Below are 20,140 nucleotides of genomic sequence, written 5' to 3'. Positions count from 1 at the left end.
GGCTCATAGGTGGTTTGTGTATCCAAATTTCTTCTAACTTTTTTTTTGATGGTTGTAGGGCTTGAACTCAGGGTCTGGGTACTGCCCCTGAGCCTTTTGCTCAAAGCTAGCGCTCTACCACTTGGAGCCACAGCTTCACTTCTGGTTTTTGGGTGGCTAGAGATAAGACTCTCCTGGGGACTTTTCTGCCTGGGCTGGCTTCAAATCCTGATCCTCAGATCTCAACCTCCTGAGTAACTAGGATTACAGGTATGAGCCACAGGTGCCCAGCTCCGCGCGCGCGCGCATGTGTGTGTGTGTGTGTGTGTGTGTGTGTCTGTCATGGGGCTGGAACTCAGGTCCTACGTGCTGTCTCTGAGATTTTTTTTTTCTCAAGGTTCTACTACTTGAGTCACAGTTCCACTTCTGTTTTTTTACTGCTAAATTGGAGACCAGAGTCTGGCTTCAAACTGTGATCCTCAGATCTTAGCCTTCCGAGTAGCTAGGATTCCAGGTGTGAACCACCAATGCCTGGCAAATTTCTCCTTATAAATCACATTGGATTTGTGCCTATCATAAAGACCTTTAAAAAACTTGATAATGTCTATTAAAAATCTCTTTCCAAAAAAAAGTCACATTGTGAGATACTGGAGTGAAGATTTATGAATTGGGCGAGGTGGGGGTAGTTACAGCTCAATACACAACACCAAATAAATCTACAAACCACACAGCTGTGTTTCCAGCAACACTTACGGACAGGACTTTTCCTATTGCCTCTTAATGTCTTTGTCTAGTTTATTTAATCTATTAACTATCAGCTGTGAATCTAGTCACCTTCAAAGTGGGCCTGCTCACTGGAGTGAGCTTCAGGTCAACAGAGCATTCAGTGGACTCTAATTTAATTAGCCAAGAGCATGGGACAGCTGCTTCATAACTCTGATTCATGGACGATCAGAGAGCCAGGATGAGACAGAAGCTCATGTTGATTTCAGACATCCATTATGCAGCCCCAGGCCCTGGGAATTTATTCCAGTTCTGGCAGGAAGAGAGGAAAGCTGAAGGGGCATTTAGGATTTTTTTTTTGTCTTGGATATGTATTTTGAAATTAAAGATCTATGGCCAAGAAACTTCATTTCCTTTTCTTCTTCTTGCTACAAAGCAACTCACCTCTCCTATTATTTAAAGGTTCATCTTTGGGGCTAGGAACATGGCTTAGCAATAGAGTGCTTGCCTAGTGTGCATGAAGCCCTGGGTTCGATTCCTCAGCACCATACAAACAGAAAAAGTAGGAAGTGTCACTGTGGCTGAAATGGTAGAGTGCTAGCCTTGAGCAAAAGGAAGCCAGGGGCAGTGCTCAGGCCCTGAGTTCAAGCCCCAGGACTGGCAAAAAAAAAAAAAAGTTCATCTTTACCACAAAACCTCCAAGGCCTGTTTGCTAGATTTACTAGCGTCTTCTACCCCATTCATCCAAGTGGGCTTGGTTCTTCAAAGCTCTTCATGTCCTGCCTGAAACACTAGTCCTAGACTTAACTCTGACTCCAGGAATACTGACATTAAAAATCTCTCTTCTGCCCCAGTCTGTAGGAGTCAGCATTGGAGAGGGAAAGGAGGCTCTAGGTTTGCATTCAGAACACTGGATTTCATATTTGCCTCTGTCACTGGCAAGCCAGCCCCTCTGTTCTCAGTGTGGTTAGTCATTCCATGGAGATAGAAAGTCCTGGCTTGCTTACCTTTCAGGATGATGATGTAAATAGACCCACCTTCAAACAAGCCATTTCCACACAAACTAGTGTGAAATGAAGGACATTATGATCTTGCTTATAGTATATCAGCCATATGACCCATTACTGACTTTCTCTGTTCTTTCAGTGTTTTTCCTGTGTGTGTCTGGGTTAGATTAAATTTCAAGAGAACTGAGTGCTTTGTACAATGTACAACCTTGCATCATAAAACTTGGGATGATTAACACCAGTCTTGGAGAGGAGTAAAGACCTGTGGATGAAAAGTCAGGTATCCAAGAAGATTATATGTTGGGACTTATTTTCTCTGAGTCACAAAGGATTTACCTTCATGTCAGTCACGAGATGATGATTTAAAGTTTTAGATTGCTTTTACTAACCTAGAACAGATGTTTAGAAAGTTATTTTTAATCAGCCACATGATTAATATTTTTTGTTGCTCCTTTGTGTCTTAATTAAAACAGATGGAAAATGTTCTCCGCATCCAATATTGACACAGCTGACTCACTGTGGGGATTTATTCACGCAGTCCATATTCGGCTGAGTATTTATTTTGTAAGTTTAAGTCTTTAGGTAGGGATTTTTTTTGAGTAACTCCCAACATACATGGCTTTTAAACAAAGGTACAAGAACTGCTTTACAAAAAAAAAAGCAATAGGGAGCAATTTATACACTATGTAAATTATAAACTTCTTATGGTATTTCTGAACCTGAGAAAGAATCTAGAAACAATGGGTAGTCTTTGTAAACGATTAGAAACAATTTCCTAGAATACAGCTTGGGACATATTTTTTTGTCTAAGTATTTGAACAAGGGGAGCCTTGTCTTCCTCTCCTGGGAAGGTACTTGGGAGTGGGGAGGGGCGCTGGGTTCCAGTCTTCCTCTCTGTGGCCGCCTCCGTGTCTGGTAAAGGGAGAATGCAGCACAGGAATGGAAAGGGCTTTTAAACATTTATTTTAATTTGGAGGCGATGATGAGCTCATGACTGGCTAAGATGTTAGAGATAAACATATCTATACAAACAAGCCACCAATTTTGGGTTTGGAGCGTTAGAAGTGATGCTAAACGGGTTGGCAGTTGGACTGTATCTTAAGGTACCAATAGTTTTCTAATTAGAGAAACGAGGGAAGGATTCTCTAAGCTAGAACATAGCCTGTAGAACATAGAACGTAGGTGTGGGAGTAGGTATTTGACTTGAGGAATGTTCTAGGGCTTTTTAGGGAGGAGAGGGGTTGGTACTGGGGATGGAACTCATGGCCTTGCACTTGCTAGACATGCTTTCTTAATACTTGAGCTATGCTCCCAGCCCTTTTTGGTTTCAGTTACATTTCAGATAGAATCTTGAGCTCCCCTTTTCCCATCTTGGTTTGAGGGGGAGGGGAGGTTTGGCCTCAGACATAGGTCCTTCTACCTATGACTCTCAACTTGGGACTACAGGTATGTACCATCATTTCTAGCCTCTAGGTCTTTGATTGCAGCTAGAAAATAAAGTACAGGGAAGAAAGGATACAATGAGATGTATGAACCCCAAAAGATTCATTGGAGATTACATCATATAGTGTACTACATAAGTAGCTTAAAGTGCTGGACATGGATCCTGTTAACAATGGAGAGTCAATGAAAGTTTGTATAAGAAATCGAGTGTCCTGGTCTGAACTTGGTCGATAGGGGATTTATCCTTTAGGATAATCCAGGTTGTGCTTTAAGAGGAAACCAGCACCCAAGTCTTACACAACCATTTCTTCCTAATGTTCCAGGTCCATAGAGAGCCAGATTGGGGACAACTTTCCATATGTCCTATATGAAGAGCTCAAGCCAACAAAGCAGCTTCTGGAAATCTGGAATATTGCTGTCACCAGTGGCGAAAGAGAAGGCTCTGGAGGGCCTGGAACCAGCAGTTACTCACTCTGGCCACTCACAACTCATTGCTCCAAATGTCGTACGGCTTCACCCAACCGTGAGGAGGTAACACAAAGTACAGTCCCACAATGTGCTGGTAAGCACAAATATAAATATTGGTAAAATAAAGCAGCAACTGTGTCGAACTCTCTTTGCAAGACAGGATCATTAAACCCACATTTACTCTCTAATGACGTTATTTTCCCCTGAGATGAGAAGCTAGTGAATTCAAACAAGACTGTGTTGGACACAGCACTTAGGGATTCTCACTGGTTCTCTTGTCTCTCTCTGAGTCCCATGTTAGAGAAAGGCGGTGTCATTGCCCCGGGGTTTCCTGTGAGTGTTGTTCCAGTGGTGTGAAGGTGGTCACTAGTGCTGTGCCAATACACTGCTGGCAAGTGCAGGAGATCAGAGGCCGCTGAAGCCAAGCGTGCATAGTGTCAACTGGACATCTCATTCTGCAGGTTCCCCTCTTAAGGTGTGTGGGTAGCATGTTGTTTGACTCAACTGTTAAGCACTGCTTCAGATAGCCATGAAGCCCAATAGTTGTCTCCAATAAATTCCCTTAGGATAAAAGATATTCACACAGGACAAGCTCCCAGTCAGGTCAAATCAGAACAGCCTTCCATGTGGAATTACAGGATTGAGCCACCATATCTGCCTTCTTTTTTTTTTTTTGAAACAATTTCACTAATTCCTCCCCCTCCCTGACCCTGCTGGCTTTGGACTCTGATCCTCCCATATCCTCTTCCCCCAAAACTGGGATTATAGGTATGAGCCACCACACCTGCCCAGAGGGGTACTTTTTTTTTTTTTTCAAGAATACTGCAGAGTTAGGAAAGGGGAGAGGGAGGTAGAATTATAACAAGTTGAAATACACAATGCTCACTGTTCTTACTAAAATTATCCTGTTTCGAATGAACATATCCTAGATTGCTGTATGCCATTGGTTAAATTTCCAGAGTGTTAAATCATTTGATTCTGAGAATTTCTTTGCTCATCTTTTCATTGCTTTTATGGAGGATAAAATTTTCAGGGGCCTTTACTCAGTCATTTTCCAAATGTCCTTTTCCGTAATTGTCTTCTCTTTTCTCAAATCCAGTTCAGATGTTTTCTCCTTTGTGAAGCCCTCTTGCCAGCTGTCTTTCTCTGCTCCTGTACAGCTATGTTCATGCCTCTGTAATTTCACTTTTCATGCATAGCAGTTATTTATATCCACTCCTGTCTCACAGCCTGCTCCAGGCCTGTGACTTACTCTACCCCTCTGCCCAGGCACACGGATGCCATGTAATAGGTATTATGTTTGTAGGCTAAAGTTGATTGTGCCAGGAGACCTCAGATTCTAGCCAGGGTCTCCTCGCTCTAGCCAATCCGTCTCTTTCCCCACCTTTTTTAAATTGGTAAGTGACCTCTGTCTCTTCGTTGTATTGTGTGTGGAGACCTCTGCATCACAACTCTTAGCTCAGAGCCTACAGCTCGGAGTATGAGAAAAACAGGGAAGAAGAGGGGACGCGTTTCAACAGGAAGAATAATTAACAGAACAAGAGCTTCACATCCAGTATCTCATTTCTTTCTAATGCCGTGCCTGGGAGGTGGGCACTGTTATCTTCCTGCTTTCCTGTGAGGTTGATTGAGGAAAGCGGGAGAGGTGGAGTTAGATGAAGACCTGACTCCGATGCGCATATTCTTAATGGTCTCCTCGGTGGGATCTCTGAGAGATGACTGGAGGAGAGGAAGCCACACCGGTCCTGTTCTTCTCCAGGACTGTCCTGTCTCCTTTGTCTTTTTTTCAGAGATATGTCGCCTGGGTATTTTCAGTCCAGACTGTGCTCCACAAGGCTACCTTATATTGGAGAGCAGATAGCACTAGAATGCCTATAGCAACTGGCTTTTTAAGGTAGAGAGGCCCTGCTTGCTAGCAATGAAGTGACAGGTATAACTCTGAGGAGAGAGTTGACAACAGTCCCTCCTCATCACCCCAACAACTCCAACATGGTGACAGTCCCAGACTGCTGGAAAAGCCAACCCACACAGCGGGGTGATGTAATCTACAGGGCTCAGAAACATTTCAACAACTGCTAATGTCACTGTTTCCAATACAGCCCTGTCAGCAGGAAGGGGGAATTGTGTTAGCATACGTGAGGCACACTCTTTGGCACAAGGGACCTGGTTGCTAAGCAACAGTGGTTTGCCTCCCCTCCTCCCATAACATTTTTTCTCTGTTAGCCCAGTCCTTGGCCCCCTTCCCTGCAACAAGGGGCCTATTCATGGGACCTGAGCAGAGTTCATTGTTGTGAGTGTGTGTGTGTGTGTGTGTGTGTGTGTGTGTGTGTGTGTGTGTAGGGGTTGATAAAAAGAGTGGCTATGTGTGGGCCAGGGATACTTCATATTCTAACCAAGTTGACACAGGACAGGAGAAGTGCCCTGCCTAGCAGATCCTGAAGCCTTCTATCGGTGCCATCGACCCACATGGTAAGGCTACGCCTCCGAGCCAGCCCTGCTGGCACCTCTAGGCTGGTGGAAAATGCCTCCTCAGGCAGCTCTGGGGCAGTGGCCGGGTCCTCCTAGAACCCTGGGTGGTTAGCCTCCTGCTTCCTGTCTCGGGACTGCCTTTTATTATTCTCTCTTAGCCGCCTCCTGGACCTAGTAAAGCACATTGCACCCGGGGAGTGCTGAACAAATCAATATCGCATTAACTCTCACCCCAAAGAAAACCAGGAAGTCCTGTGCCGTGAAAGGCCATGCTTTCCTAGGCTCGGGCAGTAGCTTTTGAGACGGGGAAGCACCTGAGATGAGGCCGCTTTGTCAAGAGCCTGGGCTTAAGGCCTGGCTCCTGGATATTGAGACAGGAAGAAAGGCTGGGCATACCCTAGAATTCTTTCTAGACCATGCCTCTGTCTCTCTTCTCAGAGGGCCATTAGCTCAAGAGAAAGCCTATCCCAGGAGATCTCAGACATACTTTGTCGCTCTGTGTCTGCTTTCTTGACTGTTCTCCCTAGCCTGCGGTCCTGACTTCTGCCTTGTCTCCAGGTCCCAGGGCGTGCCTGGGGTGTATCCCATCCACATGTGGAGAAATAGGGCCTGTTTCCAGTAGGGGGCAGTCCCAAGGGCCTGGGTATGATCAGCATAGGGATGGGGAGGTGGGGTTCCAGAGGGGCTGCTGCCCCAGTTGTGAGCTGAGGGGGGACGGGTGCGCCTGGCTCCAGCGAAATGACTTTCACACCAGTGGAAGGAAGTTGTGCTGGGGGAGTCTGAGGCAGGCTTTCCTGACCACTGACGGGGTCCATGGAGCACGAAAGCAGGGCTGAGGAGGATGTTGACAAAAGGACATTTTGTGTCACATTGGGAAACTCACAACCGAGACCACATTCCTTTGGTGTCAGGGTTCCAGGCTTTTATGATTACTAGGGACGTCAAAAGGTGACCTACAGGTAATTGAAACATGGGTTTGTTGGTGGTGGTGGTTGTTTTGTTTTTTGTTACTTCTGTTGTTGCTTTTTGAGTGGGGACAAAGAAGATGCAGAAAGGGTGAAGAAATGCATTCATGGTACTCAGTATGCACAGTGTGGAAAATGAACTCTGCAACTTTTGGACAGCACGGAGGGGGGGGCGGTGGTGGGGTGGAAAGAGCATTGTCCAAAAAATATATTCAATACCTGACTTATGAACTATTAACCGCTCTGTACAATAGCTTACTAACAACAATAAAATTATACTGAAAAAAAAAGGTGACCTTAAGGGGAGATATATGAACCACTCCAGGGTTTGTTGGTTTGTTTTAAGACAGTGTCTTGTTATATAGGTCAGACTCTCTTTAAACTTATGACCCTCCTGCCTCCATGTCACTAGTGCTGGAATTATGGGCTGGACCACTCCTAGCTTGAGTCACTTCAATGTGTGTGTGTGTGTGTGTGTGTGTGTGTGTGCGTGCGTGTGCGCCAGACCAGGGGCTTGAACTCAGGGCCTGGTCATGGTCCCTGAGCTTTTCTGCTCAAGGCTAACACTCAACCACTTCAGCCACAGCTCCACTTCTGGATTTTTTGGGTGCTTAAATAAAGATCAGAGTCTCGTGGACTTTCCTGCCCAGGCTGGTTTTGAACTGTCCTCAGATCTGGGTCGCCTGAGTAGCTAGTGAACCACTAGTGTCCAACTCAAGTCACTTCAATCTTAAGGAGTTTACTAGATTCTAAGTTCCCTAAGGAAGGATGGACAGGTAATGTGTACTCTTCATTAATATTATTATGGTTTACATTTGCACGGTGATTTATAATTTATAAAGCCATTTTGATTACATCATCGTGTTCTTCCCCCCCCACCCCCATCCCTCTCTCCTTCCCTTTCTCCTGCCTTTCCTTTCTCCGTGGCTGCTTTCACTCCAGGTATTCTACCTGAATTGGCTTTTTGTGCCCCATGTGCCTTGGGATACATAGACTAGAGAGGAAGGGAAGAGAGAGAAGTTAAGCTGAGCACCAGACGGGCCCACGGTAGCACAGGAGATGCTATGTGAGCTGAGAAAAGCTCCCTGAAGAAATGACCTCCTCCCTGCGTCTTAGACCGTCAGCAGGAGTCCGCTACATGGGGAAGGGCACAGCAGGTTCAGTCCTGGCAATCTGAGGCCCAGAGATTCAGAGGAGCAGCCTGCGTGTCAGCAGCTGAATTCACTGCGGAGGGAGCTTGTAGCTTCAAGCTGTTCAGTGCTTTCCCAAGGTCTTACGTTTCATTACACTTCTTCGTGTCTCAGGCGTTTCAGATGTACATGTGCCGCACTCTCCTGCATGTGTTCTTCCTCCATGCTTTTGCCTATTCAGTCCTCTTGGTCTGGGTGACCCTGCCTTCGATCTTGCTATAGATATCGGCTTGCACCCTATTCCTCCACGAGGACCTGTCTCAGAGGCTGTGTCTTCTAAGAGCCTTTCCTTAAGCTTGTCAGTGAGAAGTTCCCGTTGTTTTGAATGGCAGTAGTAATTAGTTGGGCTCTTTTGTTTTTGGTGTGTGTGGGGGTGGGCATCACCATATTCCACTTTGTTTATATAACTTCTCTTTGGGCAAAGACTATATTCTTTGAGGTAGTGGCAGTGTATCCTGAATCCTCTACACTCTGCACATAGTGGTCTCTGTACTCTGGCTTAATGATATTTGATGAATGAATGAATGTGTGTGTGTGTGTGTGTGTGTGTGTGTGTGTGTGTGTGTGTGTGTGGTGGGATGTTGAGAGTTGCCATAGTTGCCCTTGGTGCTTGTAGAAGCAAAGATGAGGGTATGGGAGTGGATTAAGTCTGGATTCTAGTCTTTACTCTGATTTTTTGTGGCCATATGAAAGTAAAATGGGGGCCAATAGGGAACCCCAGAAGAGCAGAGGGGGACAGCTTGGGGAGCACACAGGGATGGTCAAGGTAACAAAGACTGTAGGTAGCAATGGGGGGAGGGAAGGCTGGGATTTGGAAGAAGGGGCTTGGTGTAGGCTCGGTTTTCCCTCACAGCCCTGGATATGGGGATCCTGAGATTCTGCCAACTATTTCCCCAGAGCTCAATGCTGAATGACCCGATGGAGGATGGATGCCCAGAGGCCCCAGGGCCTGGGACCTTCAGAGCAGAGCCAGACAACCAGCAGCAACCTAGTAGGTCACGTTAGCTAAAGGGGAGTGACAGAATGGGGGCTTCCTTGGGTCAGCCCTACATGGTTGGTAATGAGAAGACAACTCACTCTTTATCTTCCAGTGGTTCTTGCTCCCTGTTTTCCATTTTGGGGGTTGAATGGGCTGGAAAAGCTTCAGGGAGCTCTCCCCAATTCTGCTGACCCTGCCCATACCCATTCCAGACCTTTGGGGCCGGGGCGGGCTCCTGTCAGAGCTCAGTAGTGCCTCAGGGTGGAGTGAGGCTCACTGACAGAGGAGACAACCCAGAGAGTGGCTCTCTGTCTTCTTCCACAGTCTCTCAGGCCAGGTGCTGGTGCTCCCTGCGACGCGGCTGCGTGGTGCTGGCAGCCCTGATGGTGTTGGCAGGAGCAGGTGTTGGCTCATGGCTTCTAGGTCAGTGCTGGGAGCCATTATGAGGTCTGGAGAGGGATGAAAGACAGGAGTAGGTGCTAAGCAAGTATAGGGAGATGAGATGCACACCTTCCGTGTCTGTTCTGTGAAGACAGCAAGGGGAGGGGGCGGGAAGTGCAGCAGGCCAGACTTAGGCTTCCCCTACTGAATGTGTTCGTTCTACAGGTATAAGTTACTCCAATGATAATCCCAGGAGGTCCTAGTCAGACTTTTTTTCTGGAAGTCTTTGCCAATGATAGGGACACAGCTAGAGACAGGCAGAGAAAGAGAAAGCAGAGTCAGACACAGAAAGACAGACAGGCAGTGCTGTGCCCATCCTTACAGGTTGGGTGGGGTCCTACCTAAAGGGCCAGTGGCTGGTGGCAGTCTCTAGGTGGCAGATCTGCCTCTGCTGTTCTATACCTTGGGCTTCCCCTTGGGGAGTCCCTCCCTTTCCCGGGCCTCTGTTCTGTGACCCTCTCTTTTCCTTCTCTGAAGTACTGTGTCTGTGGCCAGCTGCCTCCCCGTCCACTTCCACCCTGCAGGAGGAGGAGACGACTGTGAGCTGCCCAGGTGTCAGCAGTGAGGAAGCTTTGCTCCCTGTGCTCCCCAAAACAGGTGGGCCACCTCCTCCCAAGGCTACAGAACCCCCCCGCCCCCATCACCCAGCCCAGACCCCTTTACAGCCCTAGGGTCAAACCAAAAGGCTGAGATCTGAGGATCGTGGTTCCAAGCCAGCCTGGGCAGGAAAGTCCGTGAGACTCTTATCTCCAATGAACCACCAGAAAACCAGAGGTGGCACCGTGGCTTAAAATGGTAGGGTGCTAGCTTTGAGCACAAGAGCTCAGGAACAGCACCTAGACCCTGAGTTCAAGACATCCCTCCTCCCAAATAAAAACCACACACATCACCCGAATACACAAAAAACACAAAGGGCTATGAGTTTACTACTAGCCGTATGTGTTTCCCTACTCGAGGGCGAGGGTGCGGGCAAGGTCCAGGTGGTAGCATTGATCTCTGATTTGATGCTCTTGTACCACCTCACAGGGGACTGACTGTCCTGATGATTGGTTGGGACACGCCATGGAAACTTGTCATAAGGCAGCAAAGGAGCCAATGGTAGAGCTAGATATTGTATGTGTGTGGGGGTGAGGGGCATGTGTGACCAGAAAGGCTGCCTTGGCATCTGGAGATATCACTTCATATTGCCCCTGTCCTCTCCTGTATTGTCCAATCCCTTCCAGGTAAGAGATGAGGATCAGAAAGCATGATGCTACTCCGTGACTGGGCTTAGAATCCATTCTAGAAACTAGACCGAGATTATAGAGTCTTCCTTTTGCTAGTTAGATGGCCTTGGGTACATTATTTCATTGAGCTTCCATTTCTTTCACTCTAAAATGGGAATAAAAATATTTACTACATGCAGTCGTAAAGATAAAATATGTAAAATATAGAAAAAGAGCTTAGTTCAGAGTCTGTATGTTAGTCTGCTTTTGTTACCATAACAAAAAAACACCACAGCGGGGGTAGGGGCTTAACCCTTAGACACACATTTTCCCATCGTTTTGGAGACTAGCCGTCTAGGTAGATGGTGTTGGCAATTGGTTTTCATGCTGTGTTTTCAGTATCTTTTAGAATAAATGGCGAGGACTCCTTACTGGAAGCACAAGTGACGGCCTGGCCAGGCTGGCTTCTGGTCTGCCAAGAGGGCTGGAACCCTGGCCTGGGGCTACAGGTCTGCCGGAGCCTTGGGCATCTCAGGTAACAGAAGCCAGACCTGGGGCCCATGGAGGAGGAGGAAGGCTGGCTGGAGGGGGGAGGGAGGGGAGAACAGAGTCCGAGACTGCTGTACACCTGTTGCCATTCATTCCGGCCCTCTGGTGTCCAGCCTGTTCCTCTGTCACAAGTGATTGTCCCGGTCACTGCACTGGTTGGGCATCTCATGCACATTTTAATTATGATTATAATGAACCTGTATCTTATGTTACAGTATAAAGCTGATTTCTTGTTTTTTTTTTTTTTTTTTCCCTTCCCCTGACAAGACTCATTCACCACAAGGGGGTGAACCTGTCTGACATCAAGCTCAATAGCTCCCAGGAGTTTGTTCAGATCTCCTCTAGACTGGGAGACCTCCTGGAGGAGGTGTGGCAGCCCAGGTATGGTGATCCTCCTCCTCCTCCTCCTCCTCCTCCTCCTCCTCCTCCTCCTCCTCCTCCTCCTCCTCCTCCTCCTCCTCCTCCTCCTCTTCCCATGCTCAAGATCAAATCCAGGGCCTTGCATCTGCTAAACAAGTATTCCACCACTGAACTACACCTCTAGCACCCTGGTAGGGCTTAGCAGGACGTTGGGTGAGCAGGAGCCCTGCTGGGAAGTACCAGAACACTTTTGTTTCAGGACAGTGGTAGTGAGGACATTGGTAGAGTAAAGAGAAGGACAGAGGAAAACATCTCCGTCAGAAATTACCAATCCAGTTCACCATGCCCTAAACAGCTGCCATATGTTATTTGCCCCTCTCAAGAAATCCTGGGTTGGTTCTTATGGTCACAGGGTTTGGAATGATACTCATATCCCCTGTGTATTAATTCATTTTATGTTGTTGTTACTAAATACTTTGGAAAAGCAATGCAAGGCAGCAAAGATTTCTTTTGGCTTATGGTTCCAGAGGGTTTAGTCCATGGTTGTTTAGCTTCATGGCCTTGGGTAGAAGAACGTCATACTGACAGGAACCAGAGGGCGTGGTTCCAAGATGAGGCATAGTGTCATGTTCCCCAAGGACACACCTTTAGAGGCTTGCTTCCTCCAGCCAGGCCCTGCTTCCACAAGTTTCCACAACCTCCCCAAACAGCATCATCAACTTAGGAGAAGCATTCTATGAAAAAGGAGCCTGTTGGGACACTTTGTATTCAAACCATACCATTCTGGGGCTGGCCTCCAACAGTTCATGGCTGCCTCCGAACGCAAAATGCATTTAGTACATTGGGGATAGGACTCTCCAAGAGGTTCCAAAATCTTTTTTTTTTTTTTTTTTTTTGGCCAGTCCTGGGCCTTGGACTCAGGGCCTGAGCACTGTCCCTGGCTTCTTCTTGCTCAAGGCTAGCACTCTGCCTCTTGAGCCACAGCGCTGCTTCTGGCCGTTTTCTGTATATGTGGTGCTGGGGAATCGAACCTAGGGCCTCGTGTATCCGAGGCAGGCACTCTTGCCACTAGGCTATATCCCCAGCCCCCCCAAAATCTTTTAACAGTCCCAGCTTTGTTTGAAATCCTCAAGTCCAAAATCTTTTCTGAGACTCAAGGAAAACTCGCAGCAGTGAGCTCTATAGAATAAAAAAGGAAAATACAAACTTCCAAGACAGAAAGGCACAGAATAAACATTTCCATCCCCAATGGGAGGGAGGCGGACACAGAAAGGTGGAATAGGACCAAACCAAGACTTTCTTCCAAAGCCCGATGCCTGGATCCTGATGGTGTCTGGTTTCCCAAACCCACAGCTCTCGTTCTGCCAGAGAGCTCTATCCTACCCCTTCCTTGCTTTCCCATTCAGGAATCTGAGCCTGGAAAGGAACATGGGGTGAAGAGCTCTGTTCACTCCTCCATTCAGTACTCATTCATTCACCCACTGACCATGTGTTGTTTTTTTTTCCCAGGGACATTTGGTAGAAACAGCTGGGCTTTCTCATCTGTAGATACTCTGTAAAGTTGGGCCTTCCCCACATTGATGTGCTAGGACTGTGAAGCTTTCTGTTGCCCTCTGAGAGACTTAAATAGAAGGCACAGTGCTCTCCTGGGCACTGGTTGGGAGGGGGCGCCCGAGCTCTAGGGTGGGAGAGGAAGAAAAAGATGGTATTCTTAAGTTGGATGGCTACATGCCACTGTCTGCCCTCTCCCACCAACCCCCTGTCCTTAATGCCCTTGGACGTACATGGCCTTCCATTGGCCCAGTCCAGCTTCCTGCTGGCCCCTCTGTTTTGCAGAGACAACTGTACTTCTGGCCGAATCGTTTCCCTCAGATGCTCTGGTGAGTCATGCGTTGGACTCAGGAAGGTGGCAGTGGGAAGAAGGAGTCTCCCCGTTTGCCCCAACAGCGGAGGCCCACCGTGGGAGGCTCAGCTGGGTCTGGGTGGGGGAGGCTTGACCTGCTGCATTTCTTCTTACAGATACAGTTTGCGCAAACAGAGCCATTTGAGGATTCTGTCACGTCCCTAGCCATCTGGGGTTGGCTAGGTTGATGGTTCCCTATGTCCCTATTTCTCCTTTCTGCCTTGACACTCTGCCACTCACTGCCATGTCCTTCTAGAGAGTTCCAAAGGTGGAATCAGTATTGCATGCCAAGCAACCTGATAGCAGTTTCTGGAGACAAAGGATGGGGCGGGGAGGGGGGGTTAAATTAGAAGTCAGATGGGAAACAGTCTGTCTTCCCATTCAATATGTCCACCTCTTCATTAGACCTTCCTCACATCCGTCCACACACCGACACTTTGATCCCTGCTTTGTACTATGGGATACTGACTAGGCCTCCATAGATACTGCAGACATGGTCCCTTCTCTCAGTCAGCCCCCAGTCCATGCTAATCGAACTCCGACCTTCCTGTCTTCCCTTCTTAGCACCGGGAATGGTAAACGAGAGCCGTCCACAGTGACTCTCTGGCATCGGCACCGTCTCTTTGTCTCACACCCTTTCTGTTGGCAGAGTGCGGGGCAAGGCCTCTGGCGTCCCGGATAGTTGGTGGGCAGGCTGTAGCCCCTGGACGCTGGCCATGGCAGGCTAGTGTGACCCTCGGTTCCAGGCACACCTGCGGGGGCTCTGTGCTGGCACCCCACTGGGTGGTGACTGCTGCACACTGCATGCACAGGCAAGTCTGGGGGACCGCTGCGGAGGGTAAGGGCCTTAGTCACCTTTCCTGGTTGGCTGTCGGTGTGTCCGGTACAAGTGTCTGTTCCCAGTGGGCAAGAGTGATAGTCTCCAGATTCAGTCCCACGTCCAGCTCTGTTCAGTCCTGTGTGCAGATCGGTGATAACACAAAGACTGGTTCTCTATATTCATTCAGTTTTTGAGTATGTAAACTCTTTTGCATTCATAACACTCTCTGTGCTTCTTAGCATCTATCTCCACTGTAATTAAATCTTTTCCATGCAATTACTTGTTGAATATCTTTCTTCCTCTTCAAGTCCAGAAGCACTATGGGAATAGGACTCTCAGTCTTGTTTACAAAGAATACACTTGTAGATGTCTCCACTGTAGGGTCCCAGGGGCATTGTACAGTTCCTGGATGTCATAGATAGTAAATAATAGTTGGAATAAATGGATGGATATCTTCTCTTGGCGGTAGGCAGAGCGGAAGCAGTGAGGAAAGTGAGGTGAATGGGGGAAAGGAGCCTCCATCGGACTCTCACTTAGTAAGTGGAGAGACAGGACTGAGGGAAGAAGTTTTTCTGACTCAGCTCAGAATTTGGATATCACACAAGGCCCTTTCACTACTGGTATGAAGATTTCACAGGAAGAGAGGCAGTGATGATTGCAGGCAACCCATGCATTTCTCTTCCCATGAGTCTGGCTGTATCTGTTTATTATACCTATATTATTTATTATCCATTTATTATCATACTTATTGTGTGCTCAGTGCTGGGGTGATACAAACAGGCACGATCTTGGGTATGATCTACTAATGGCTTCCCTAGCCAACTTCTTCTACCTTGCTACCTTGCTTCCTTCCCCGGGCTTAGCATGGTCTTTGTGTACAGTTTCAGGCTGTCCTATCTGTCCAGCTGGCGGGTCTATGCAGGGCTGGTCAGCCACAGTGCTGTCAGGCCACACCAGGGGGCTGTGGTGGAGAAGATCATCTCCCACCCCTTGTACAGTGCCCAGAGTCATGACTACGATGTTGCCCTCCTGCGGCTCCGGACGCCACTCAATTTCTCAGGTGAGGCTTTGCAATGAACAAAGGAAGAGTAGAGCTGGTGGGAGCGGAGGCTCGCTGCTCCCTTAGGTTGCCTCCTAACTCCAGCAGCTTTAAACTGGCCAGTGCGGGGCTGGGGATATGGCCTAGTGGCTAGAGTGCTTGCCTTGTATACATGAGGCCCTAGGTTCGATTCCCCAGCACCACATATACAGAAAATGGCCAGAAGTGGCGCTGTGGCTCAAGTGGTAGAGTGCTAGCCTTGAGCAAGAAGAAGCCAGGGACAGTGCTCAGGCCCTGAGTCCAAGCCCCAGGACTGGCCAAAAAAAAAAAAAAGTTAAAAAAATAGTTAAACTGGCCAGTGCATTTGGGGACTGAGCTGGGGGGGGAGGTCGCCTTCTCCTGAACCTGAAATTGTATGAGCTCTTGCTCTCAGGCTCTTTTAGGAGGTGAGCTGTGCACAGGACTTTTTTTTTTTTTTTTTTTTTTTGAGGTCCCAAGAAGAGCTGCCTTCTCCACCAAGCAGCTATGGACTTAGGCAGTTCCAGAAATTTCTCTTATTTTTTTTTTTCCCTCATAACTACTCCGCAGATGGCACAGGTTTATACAAAGAGGTTAAAGGAGCTGAGTGTCTTGAAGGTCACGTGACCTGCCGTTCCTGAGTGCGATGTCCTTACTCCAGGGCCAGAGCTCCTGCCGCTGTCGCATCAGCCCTGCGAGCGTGAGCTGCCGGGCTCCAGAGTGTACCTGTGTGTGGACACACAGCTGCAAACACTACACCCCCAGAAACGTCTTCAGACGCACACACAATCACGTGCTCAGTCACACGCAGCCACGTGCACACACCCACACGTTCACACGCACGCGAATGCTCACAGGCACTCAGACACAGACATGCTTACCCCCCACACTTCTATGCACGCCCACCCTCGCCACGCCCTTGCAGATGCATACGTTCAGCACGCTTCTCATCATCACCTGAAGAACCGGGCTTCTCAAGCCATGTCACAGATCTTATCCTGGGCCTTGGGGTGGGGCTCTGTGGTGGAGCACTTGCCCAGCAAGTTCAAGGCCTGGCTTCCACCCCCAGAGCCACAAACAAATGAAGAAAAGAACTATTACTGAGTAGCTACTATTTCTAGAATCAAATATTCTAGTAAATTGGTAGTCATCGCAAAAACCTATAATGTAAAAATAAGGCAGTATTCAAGTTCAATGCTATTAGTGTCCTCTGCAGAAGTTCTGGGCCTGGGCTTGTCACCTTCAATTCAGATGGGAGAGGGAGGGACTAGCACCCAGTGAAGTCTTTCTCGGAAATAGCTCTTTCCTCAAGTGTTTATGACTGTGCTACCTTCAGTCATGTCTGGACCCGCTTTTACGATGTGTAAAGGCTTCCGGAAGGACTGCTTCAAGGAGGATTGGGCAACCTGGGCAAAGGCCAATGGGTCCCGGTATGAAGCCGGGTGCCCTGGGTCAGCAGGGAATTTCCATCCTCCAGTGCCTCACCCACCTCTAGAGGGCGCCGTGCACAAGGTGGGACAGTGCTAGACTGCTTAGCTGCCTAGGAAGCTTGGCTTGTGGATAGCAGACCCCAGGACTGTTGGGATGCTCTGAGGATGGAAACCGAGCCTGAGTGGGGATCAGGATCGTGTGCTTTTCCACAGACACTGTGGGCGCTGTGTGCTTGCCGGCTGAGGAACAGCATTTTCCAAGGGGCTCCCAGTGCTGGGTGTCTGGATGGGGCCACACGGACCCCAGCCATAGTGAGTCAGCCACCAGGGCCCTTGGTACCGAGTGGGTGGGTGTGGGGCGGGGGAGGAATCCTACTCCCACCTTCCCTGGCCACATAGAAGTTGCCCTCTTCCCCCAGCATCAACATTGGCAATCCTGGGGGACCCAGTCTGTCCAGCCGATGTCTCTTGGGGGAGAACAACCCTGGAACGTTTTCTCTAAGCCCAGGCCCCAGGGCCAGGGAGTCTCACTGTTTGGTGCCTGTGTGAGTCCTGCTCCTCTTCTCCTCCCTCCCAGCCTGACATCTGGCAGACCCCTGCCCCTGCCCCACTGCTCCTGCCTCAGGCTCTTCCATGTGGGTCTCCGTGTCTGTAGGACTTCTTACTCTTCCCACCTTGCTGCTCTGCCTTCCTGTACTTGCTTAGTGCCCTACAGCCTTTCCTGGTGTCTTCTACAGCCCATGGCTCAGACACGCTACAGGACACCATGGTGCCTCTGCTCAGCACCCAGCTCTGCAACAGCTCATGCATGTACAGCGGAGCCCTCACCCCCCGCATGCTGTGTGCTGGCTACCTGGATGGGAGGGCTGATGCATGCCAGGTGTGGCTGGTGGCGGAGGGAGGGCGCAGGAGGCCTGCATCCGCCCGGCTTCTCTGGGCTATGCCCATCGGTGGCGTTGGGAGCCTCCCTAGGAGGAGAGCTGGTGCCCAGGGCTTATAAAGGGAGAAGCTGGCCGTTCCCCCATGTTGATCTGGTGTTCTTCCACCAAGAAGCTCTGATTGGCTGTTTCTCCATCGTGTCTCTATGTCTGAATCCCTCAGGGGGACAGCGGGGGGCCTCTGGTATGCCCGGCTGGGGACACATGGCACCTGGTGGGCGTGGTCAGCTGGGGTCGTGGCTGTGCAGAGCCCAATCACCCAGGTGTCTACGCCAAAGTAGCTGAGTTCCTGGACTGGATCCACGGCACGGTGAGGTGAGTGTGTGGCATGGGCAGGGCTGGGAGGCCCTGAAGGGCCTTCCTGAGGGGCATAGTGAGCCCCACCCCGTACGCCTGCATCCAGGGACTGGGGAACGCCCAACAGAACGGGAGGGGGAAGGGATGCTAATAACAGGGGGGGACATTGGATTTCTCATCGTGGATGCATTCTCTGGATAAGAGTAGATGTGAGTTCGTAGCCTCCATCTGCCATTTCCCAGGTGATCTTGGTAAGTTCCTACCCTTGGAAAACCAGAGTTTCCCAGGCATAAACATCCTGGCTCTATTATATGCTACTGTGGTGACTGAAGGAGATAAACGTTGTATACAACCTGACCTGGTGCTAGGCTTGGGGGTCGTGACCTGTAGTTAGGCTTGGGGGTCGTGACCTGTAGTGTCACGGATGTATGCGTTGCTGGCATTCATCCCTGGTCTCTAACGCAGTTACTAGGGACTGCCTTCCCTCTTCTACAGCTAGAGCTGGGCATTTCTGCCTCGAATTAACTTCTTGTGTGATACTGGGCTTCATCTGTTCAGCAGTGGGAGGGCTGAGGGCGATAATGTGTATCAGAGCACAGTATTTGTGTTAAGTACCTTACAGAGGCAGACTGGGATCCTGAAAAGCATCTTTCTTTGAGGCTGTGCACGGGAGCAGGTGGTAGATGATCTACTTGAGAGTTTCCAGGGGGATGTCCGTGTCCATCTTCAAACCTGAGAAAAAGAATCTGGAGAGCAGATATTTTTAGCTCCATCTGGCAGAAGTGGAAGTCAAGGATCTGAATGGCTAAGCGAGTTACTAATAGAAAAGTCACTTGGCTGGCTGCACTGAAGCCACCCTGTGAATCCAGACTCTTTTATCTTTGGGTCTATGACTCTACCCCCTCAGTCCTGTTATTTCCTCCCCTCCAGCCTCACTGCTTACCATCTCATGAATCCTGGTCTCTCTGGCAGGTCCACTAGCAGCAGGAGAAGCAGCAACCTCAACCCATAAAGAAGGCTTGGATTTCCTTCTACTGCATGAAAGACTGTCGCTACCCACAGACCTGCAGCTGGGCCATGGGGCCTCTTCCCCAGGCCTTGATTTTGAGTCTCTCTACAATGGGGAGTCTCTGGGTCTGGGTTGAGAATGGTGGGGGACCTTGGGGATGAGAGGGGTAGAGGAGACAGACCAAAGAAGCTGCTAGAAATGACCATGAGCCTATACTTCGGCTCTCCTTGGCCCTCAGTGTGGCTTTGGTGAGGATTCCCAGGAGTGTTCTTAGTTCAGCCTTCTTGGGCCCTCAGGGGGCCTTCTAGAGGATCCCCTATCTCAGGGGCTCCCTGGGAGGATGGGGTTCAGCTAGCTCAGCCCAGACTAATCCCACGGGAGTCTGGATGTTTCCCCACTCCCCAACTGGTCTCACCTGTCTTCATTTCCACCTGGCTTTGGTGGGTCATGCCAGGGGCAAGGACATTGTAAAATAAGGAGACTGGATTTGAACTAGAGCACTGTTTGTTTGTAAATGAGAGCTCTCTGAATGGTTCCAGAGTGCTGGTATTAAAATGAAGTGATGGTAAGATCCTGGACCAGCTCTCACACATGCATTATAGGGCAGACACACAATTTTCCTCCCCTCCATGTTTCCTCAGGCTGACTGTGGCTCACTGACTCCAGAATTTTGGTAGGTGCCTAATTACTTCATTAAATTCGTTAAATCGGTCTGACATAATCTGTAGTGCCAAATTCCAACCGTCTAGGGGTTCTGAGACTTCAAGTCTGAGCATCAATTAGGTCGGCTCTCCCTGAGGGAAGATTTGGCCTCCCAGAAAGGTTCAACTCTCCCTCTTCATTCTTGTTTCAGAACTGAGCCTTTTGGCTTGGGGAGATGACTTCCTGAGTTTGTACCCAGTTAGCAT

The 20,140-nt window shown here is 49.1% G+C and overlaps 1 protein-coding gene across 1 annotated transcript; it reads left to right on the top strand.

The window, feature by feature from the left end:
* Positions 1-6,036: 6,036 nt before the first annotated feature.
* Positions 6,037-18,245, top strand: Tmprss5 (transmembrane serine protease 5). The gene is made up of 12 exons (XM_048340984.1): positions 6,037-6,089; positions 9,142-9,235; positions 9,548-9,646; positions 10,142-10,261; positions 11,269-11,404; positions 11,686-11,799; positions 13,615-13,658; positions 14,331-14,493; positions 15,383-15,561; positions 17,202-17,300; positions 17,726-17,868; positions 18,090-18,245. Exons 1-12 carry the CDS (start codon positions 6,087-6,089, stop codon positions 18,243-18,245), a joined length of 1,350 nt encoding a protein of 449 aa, XP_048196941.1. The 5' UTR covers positions 6,037-6,086.
* Positions 18,246-20,140: the final 1,895 nt, after the last annotated feature.

Source organism: Perognathus longimembris, chromosome 3 (assembly GCF_023159225.1).
Source record: "Perognathus longimembris pacificus isolate PPM17 chromosome 3, ASM2315922v1, whole genome shotgun sequence".
Lineage (NCBI taxonomy): Eukaryota > Metazoa > Chordata > Mammalia > Rodentia > Heteromyidae > Perognathus > Perognathus longimembris.
This window is presented reverse-complemented; position numbering and strand designations above follow the sequence as displayed.